This window comes from Lynx rufus, unplaced genomic scaffold (genome assembly GCF_022079265.1).
Source record: "Lynx rufus isolate CCGP_SWC_20201006 ecotype Redwood Valley unplaced genomic scaffold, mLynRuf1.p SCAF_7, whole genome shotgun sequence".
Taxonomy (NCBI): domain Eukaryota; kingdom Metazoa; phylum Chordata; class Mammalia; order Carnivora; family Felidae; genus Lynx; species Lynx rufus.
The window spans coordinates 129,580,071-129,587,899 of record NW_025814889.1 but is presented as its reverse complement, the minus strand read 5'-3'; the positions used below and the strand labels follow the sequence as shown (position 1 = coordinate 129,587,899).

The following is a 7,829-nucleotide window of genomic DNA, read 5'->3' as shown; positions in this document are numbered from 1 at the left end:
AGGTCAAATCTCCACATATTAAAATGTTCACAGTATTTTTAATCATTCATGTCAGGCTGGCTGGCTGCAGGCCTGGAGGCAGGAGTGACCTTAACACTATTTTACTGGTGGGACTTTGGACACCCACAAAGACTAAGTGACCTATCCAACATCATTCATTAGGTCAAGACAGGACTGAAACGGCAATGAAATGTATCATGGTTAAGCACAGGATTTAGATGTGACCCTTAATACACGACTGATATTTTCTTGAGTTAGACTAACACTGTAGTGTACGCACAATTTCATTTACCAGTGAATAGAGCTTCTCTTACAGAGTCACTGGTCTTTAGTTTGCAAGGGAGAGAACACGAGAGACTGTACAATGTAAAAGTTAATAGAGACAGAGCAAGATGTAAGTTAGAAAAATGGCTAAGATCAGAAACTTGGCCTCTATTCCAGATAGAGATTTTTCTTAAAAAAAAAAAAATCATGGTACAATATAGGTGAAAAACGACAGGTTTTAGAATTTCATAGCAACTTGCTCAGCAACAGGGAAAAGAGAACCTGAGACCGGACTACAAATATTAAAAATGTGATTTTTAATAATATAAGTACAAAATTTTATTTCTTTATACAACTGTAATGGGATTTGGATCAAACCACTAGAATTTATTTAAAAAACAAAATAAAACAATGATATAAAAACTGCAAGAAGGTCTGAATCCAAAGTTTTTCCTCTAATAGTACCAAATACCACAAGGTACAGATTATCATACAAATGTGTACAAATTTAAATACAAATACAATAGGGTTGGGTTTTAAAGGAAAACAAACCAACAAAAAGCAGGTCCTCATCAGGATTTCATTCATGTGCACAAATGACAATGGTAGGACTGACTGACTTCTTTCCTACTAATCCTTGTCTTCAAGGCCCCTCCTTGATACCCTGTGTCAAACAGGAAGCTTCCACGGTACAGATGAGGCGTGGCACAGGGTCTGACACAAGAAATCAAACCCAGATCTGCTCTTCTTGATTTTGGTTCCCAAACACACCCATTTCCTTCCGTCTCCCCAATTAAACTTCCCCACGGCTGTGAGCTGAGGGCCAATCAGCAGCTAGAGCACCTTCAGGAAACAAAGCCCTGCGACCCCTCGGGTGGGGAGAAGGGAAGGGATTAAGTAGGATGCAGGCTGGCTGAAGGGTCCTCGAAGATCTACTTAGATGCTGTAGTGCTGTGCCTCGGCCAGGGGAAGAAAGCGCAGTTCCCCCGGAGCTTAGTTTTGGCAGGGAACCTCACACCCAGTTGGAAAACAACCCTCAAGCGTTCAACTGTCTTCTTCGGAACTGGGAAGCAGAAGTCTGGTTCTTTGGAAAAGTGGGCAGCTGGGAATGGTAACATTCCTTTTAATTTTACTTTCTTGACATTATTGAATTATAAAGAATTAGAATCCTGACATAATGATTCCTTTTGGAGGCATGATACCTTAAAATGTAAATGACTTGGGAGTTTTCAGTGGAGATCAGAAGAAAGAAGGAGGGAAGAAATGACAAATCTGTGTCTTCCACGTGCTGTTGCTGGTGGAGGCTTTTGTTATTAAATTATATATACAGAAATTTACAGGATAAATTAAAATCTAAGAGATTTTAAAGAGTTAAATACACATAATTAAAACACACATTCACACGCGCACATAAATAAACCTACATGAGAATCGAGTACTTTTTTGCAATTCACTTATGTGTGGAATGCAGAACACTGGGTATCTGCCCACCAGGGGAGCCAACTGGATGAACCCAAGAATCACGCTGGGCCAAGTTCATCTTCCACAACCATCAAGCAACTAAGCAGCAAAACCTGTGAGGACTCGGTGGCTAAGCAAATGCTGCCAATGGAAGATACCAGCAATTAGTTCTGCAGATGGAATATTCTGGGTCAGCTCACAATGTATGTTCAACTTGTGCAGTCACAGCTTTACCCTCTCGAAGGTGTTTCACGCTGCTGGGGCTCACGTAACTCCTCGGCCCCTACTGAGGCTGCTAATGGTACCAATGATTACAATAAATTTTGAGACACAGACACCGGTAGAGCAGGAAACGGAATGAACCCCCTATGAAGTTCACCTAAGCCACTGCAGTGACTGGAAGATGGGAAAGATTTTATCACCTCCTGCCTAGGTCACTTCAAGTTGAAAGGCTTTGTACTCTCTCAGTCAACTGGCATCTTCCCATAATCTTCCCTATTATACTTCAGACTGTGAGACAGGTAAGGCAAGTGGTCAGTGATGGGTCTGGAGGTACAGCTGAGTTTGGAAAAAAATCACATTTTTAGCTGTCCATAAAGAGATGCCCTTGGCACCCAGAACAAGCCCCCAGCCCCCAAGTTACATTGATTTTTAAGGCAGATTTATCCACCACAGGAGAAAAAAGAATCCCAAGTCCATATTCATGCCAAGGTTTCCTCTTGGCTAAACCTTTGCCATTTCATAAAATTATTAAAAGCAAAGTAGTTACAGTCCTATGTATATATTGTACATTATATATATATGTATATATATATATGTATATATATATATAAACATTTAAAACCTACACCCGGAGACCAGTGATCTGGCGCATCCACATATACACAAACCAGCAATGGGGTTGGATGAGGTCTCTGTCCCGGGACTCCTCGAGGTCACAGTCCAGGCATGATGTAAGCAATGTTGTCTAGTGTGTTTGACTGCAAAACAAGGGAAGAGGTTCAGCTGACAGTACTTTACCTTAGTTCCCTGAGACCTGTTTCTTTGTTCAGAGGAGAGAGAGGAGAAAGGAAACCGAGAGTTAGAGAGTGAAGCTGGCACGGCGCTGTCTGCTCCCCTAGGAGCTTTTCTGCTGACTCTTCCCATTAATCCTCGTGGAAAAGCGGCAGAAGCCTCCTCTTCCGTCTCTGTGTATAGAAATGCAAATAGGCAACACAGGAGGCGCGGCCCCTCAGGGACTAGAATGCTTCTCTCCCAAGGACTGTTTTGGGAAACGGCACGTTTTCTAATTGCACGCAAAGCACAGCATGTATTCAGCAACCCGGTACCACGTTCATGGGCCAATATACGGAGGGAGCGCCATCTGCCAGGAAGCCTGTGGGCTCGTTAAGGCAGGGCCTCTGTGGCTCCTGAGGGGTCTGGCTGAAAAAACGCCAAGGAAAACAGGGAAAACTCACCAAGACCTGCTTGGGACAGCCGTTCAGTTCAGGTAGTTGTGTGGTCAGACACGCCAAGGGGCCAAGCGCACAGATGATGGAATCCAGAAGCACTGACAGACTGCCGGACACAGCCACCATGCCCTGAAAGGAGAGCAGTAAGGGAGAGCAGGTTGTAATCGAGTCCCACTCCTGACGCTCCCTCCGAGTTCTGGTTGGTTTCCTCACATTGTTCTTTTAAGTCTTGCCCGTCCTATGCAACTTGCAGCAGAAATGGAAGGTATCTGCTTTGAGAACTCTGTAAGTTGTTTAAAAAGAAAACTTTTACAATACATTCCCAAGTTCCCTTTCTATGTTCCTCCCCCATCTTACCCTCGGTGCACCCTAGGGTTAGTCACTTGGACTTCCCTACTCCAGAGAGCTCCTGGGAAGATTTGTGGAAGTCATGTGTGCAAAAGTACTTTTCTTATGAACTCCACAGAGCTCAAGTGTGAGAACTGAGAGGTCTACAGCCCTACGCATTAACATTTAACACAAACATACGCACACTTCTCCACGTACGTGGTTTTTTGATAGCTGATGATCCCACTTTTCTGGGTTGAGTTGTTCACCCTCAGAAAGAAGTGAATTGGGTTTATTTCAAATTTTAACATCTTGCCCAATGCATAATGTCTGTGATTCAAATAGGTAAGAAATAAGACTGCTTGCTGCAATGCACCTGCCTCGCTCTTGTATCATCTGCTTTAACTGAAGCCCTGTGAGGCTATGTCAGCCAGGGACGCAGCACAGTCCTTCAGAGAAGGAGCTGTGGGCTCAGGACTGCCAGGTCCCCTACACACTGCTTCTGTCCTGGGGCAAGATGCTTCCTATGCTGTGCCCATGAAATAGCCTGTGCAGAGGGGATTAAGGGAGATAACAGGTACAAGGTACTTGGAACGGTGCCTGGTACGTGGTAAGTGTTCAAAAAGTATCAGTAATTATTACCATTATTACCAACATCTTCGTCTCCCAAACTGCATTCTGGTTGCCTGCTAGGTCTCTCAGTTTGGATGTTTCCAAATCTCAACATGCCGTAAAGAGAAATCGCCTGCCCTCCTCCTAGCACCCTTTCTCTGCTAAGGTTACCATCACTCACACAACTGTCCAGTCTCAAGGCCTTGCCATCGCCAACTCTTCCCTCCCCTCCCCTCCTTGCAAGGGGGGCTGTGCAGCAAGGGGTTAAGAGCGTGGACCTTCAGTTGCGCCACCAAATTCAGGCCTCTGTTTTAGCACTTAGGGGCTCAACTCCAGAGCAAGTTACTTAGTCTCTCTATATACATCTGTTTTTTTCTTCTGTAAAAGAGAGGGAACAAAAATTCTCCCCACAAAGCTGCAGTGTGAATTACATGAAAGAATCGATTTAAAGCCCTTTGAACTAAAGTTGGCTGAGTAAGCAATCAACCAGTTAGCAATTAATAATATTATTCCATTACTTTTGCCCTACAGGTAATTATAGCTAATGTTTTATGTCGGACTCTCCTAATGAATTATAAGCAACTTGAGGGCAGGAACCCTGTCATATTCCTTTTCATATCTTCTCAATAACTGCTGGTATTCTGCACAGAGTAAGCGCTCAATAAATATGTGTTGACTTAATTCAAGTCTTTGTCATGTCTGGACTGCATTACAGTTACACAACTTCTCCCCAAGTCAGGTGTCACTCCCAATCTAAAACAGAAGATACTTTCAGAGAAAACCAAATGAGAGCGCTGATCACATCCCTCCCTACTCAAAACAAACCAACAAAAATCCCTGCGGTTCCTCCATAATGGAGAATAAAGATTTGAGAGCGTCCAAACCTTCTGTAATTTGGGCTACGGCCTTAATTTTCAGGCTTCCTCCATCTTACGTGTAGGATGGTCTAAATAGTCATCATTTTAGCAGTAAAACCCTTTTTTCAAATAAAACCTGACGTGGAAGAAACAAAGCAAACGAACAAAGGGGGAAAAAAAAGAGTGAGAGCGAGGTAAACCAAGAAACAGACTCTTAACTATGGAGAGCACACTGCTGGTCACTGGAGGGGAGGTGGGCCGGGGTGGGGGGGGGCGGGATGGGTGAACCAGGGGAAGGGGATTAAGGAGCTCACTTGCAATGAGCACCGGGTGATGTACGAAAGTGTTGAATCACTATATTGTACACCTGAAGTTAATATTACACTGCATGTTAATTAACTGGGATTTAAATGAAAAACTTACAAAAACCCCAGATGTGGAGTCCCGATATATAAACCAGCTAGAAGACCTGGTTAAAGTGGGAGTGGGGGGCTCCTTTCATCCATCTCTGTAGAAGACCCCGATTCCAAGCAACAGAGATGAGCACTGTTTTCTGGCTTTGGAAGGTCTCTCTCCGACGTCTCCAGGAGACAAAACCCTCCAGATCCCTCCAGGCCCTGCTGGAAGAGCACCTCCCTTTCACAAAATCCCTCTTGACTCTCCCTGACTCTCACTGGGCTCTAGCTTCTCTCACCGCATCAGCTGGCCTCAGGGAGACAAGGTCAGGAGTGAGGCACGCTGGGCTCTGCCAGAGTGTCAACTTGTAATCGTCACTTAACATTATTAGGCCCCTGGTGTCCCATCTATAAAAGAGTGACTTGTAGACACCAGTGTTCCTTGAAGTGTGGTATGTAGTTTCAGGTGGCACATCATTTTGATGTATGCCCATTGTGATGTACTACGTTAGGAAAAAATTAGAATATCAGACTTGTGACTCCTTTCGGGAATAACAAAGATGTTCTGGAATTAGATGGTAGTGATGGGGCCACAGTTCTGTGAATATACTGAACACCACTAAATTCTACAGTTTCAGAAGGTGAACTTTAAGGTATGTGAATTGTATCTCCATAAGACTGTTACATAAAGGGGGCTAGAGAACCTGCACAAGTCTTCTCCCCCCCCCACTTTTAATGTTTTATTTATTTTTGAGAGAGAGAGAGAGACAGAACGTGAGTGGGGGAGAGGTAGAGAGAGAGGGAGACACAGAATCTGAAGCAGGCTCCATGTGCTGAGTTGTCAACATAGGGGCCAACATGGGGCTTGAACTCATGGACCACAAGATCATGACCTGAGCTGAAGTCGAACACTTAACTGACTGAGCCACCCAGGCATACTGAGTCTTCCCCTTCTCTGGTCACCATGTATGTGTAACTTTTTCAAAGCAGCTGCTCACAGAAGCTGGCTTGTTTTTGTTTAAATGTTTATTTATTTATTTATTTTTGAGAGAGAGAGAGAGAGAGAGAGAGAGAGAGAGAATGAGAATGAGATCACGAGACGGGGAGGTGCAGAGAGACAGAGGGAGCTCGAGAATCCCAAGCAGGTTCCATGCTGTCAGCACAGAGTCAATGCAGGGCTCAAACACATGAACCATGAGATCACGACCTGAACTGAAATCAAGAGTCAGATGCTTAACTCAATGAGCCACCCCCGTGCCCCTTAATTGCTAATTATATGTATGTTCTATCTTTCCAGTGAGACTGTAAGTTTCCTGATGATCGGAAACCATCAGGAAGCAAGTCAGATTTTCTACTCTCACAAGTTTTGTTTTTTTAAATAAATGTTTATTTACTTTTGAGAGAGAGAGAGAGAGAGAGACAGAGGGAGGGAGGGAGGGGATGGGCACAGAGAGGGAGACAGAGGATCTGAAGTGGGCTCTGTGCTGACAGCAGAGAGCCCGACGTGGGACTTGAACTCACAAACCATGCGATTAAGACCTGAGATGAAGTCAGATGCTCAACTGACTGAGCCACCCAGGTGCCCCTATCCTCACAAGTTTTTGAAATAATGCCTAGGTACTCAACAAATAGTTTCTAAACTAAATGGAAATACCAGGGGAAGTCTGGAATACAGAAGGTGCATAAAACAAATCATTTTTATTTCTAACTCTTTAGGAAATTGAGAATGATTAAATATGAAAAATAAGTAAGGATCCCAGAACATTTTACTCTTGAAGTATCTACATCCATTTAAATATCTGAGTCTATATGAAAATACCTCAGTTGTTTTGAAATCTGCTAAGTTATTAAAACTAGCCAAAAACCTTAGGTAACCTTCATCTTTTGTGGCCTTTGGCATTTTATTTGTTGAATAACAGTTCAACTTCCACAGAGAAGCAAGTGAATAGTTTTATATTCCTACACTGATTTTTATGGCTTTAGTAGTGGAGACTGATTTCTTTGCTGAAATGTCCTATCAGGACCCAGTGGAAAAGTGAAATACTACACGACTGGGTTAGCCAAGGGGGTAATATGATTAGAAATTGAATATGGTAATAGAAATGGAACATGACAGCTTTTCAGGTTAAGTGATTTTGAAATTGAAGCTTAAAAGGACAAAGATCTCCCTAGGGCACACAGCACTGTATAATTCAAGCACGCAGTAATAAAGAGCTTGAGAACCTCAATTTCCCTATTTGCTACTTATTTTCAATGAAGTAGAGGAAGCCTTAATCCCCTATACAATTTACTCTATTTAAGACCTTACTGGAATTGTGCAGAAAAATTGAAACTCTCTTGGAAGTACCGATGATCAAAACTTCCATGGGATTTGTATTCACTTTTTCCACTGCATTTTTAAAAAATCAAAATACAGGATTATAGATCAATTGTATCTCAATAAAAATTGGGAAAAAAAATCA

General features: G+C 43.1%; 1 protein-coding gene across 4 annotated transcripts in view; it reads right to left on the bottom strand.

Moving 5' to 3' along the window:
* Nucleotides 1-558: 558 nt before the first annotated feature.
* HMGXB4 (HMG-box containing 4) overlaps nucleotides 559-7,829 on the bottom strand; it is a 29,937-nt gene continuing 22,666 nt past the window's right edge. For all 4 annotated transcript variants that reach the window (XM_047065646.1, XM_047065642.1, XM_047065643.1 and 1 more), the window contains 2 exons: nucleotides 3,183-3,305; nucleotides 559-2,705 (listed from right to left, as the gene is read on the bottom strand). In XM_047065646.1, coding sequence (XP_046921602.1) covers nucleotides 2,661-2,705; nucleotides 3,183-3,305 — 168 coding nt within the window. In that variant the 3' untranslated portion in view covers nucleotides 559-2,660. The remainder of the gene's footprint in view (nucleotides 2,706-3,182; nucleotides 3,306-7,829) is intronic.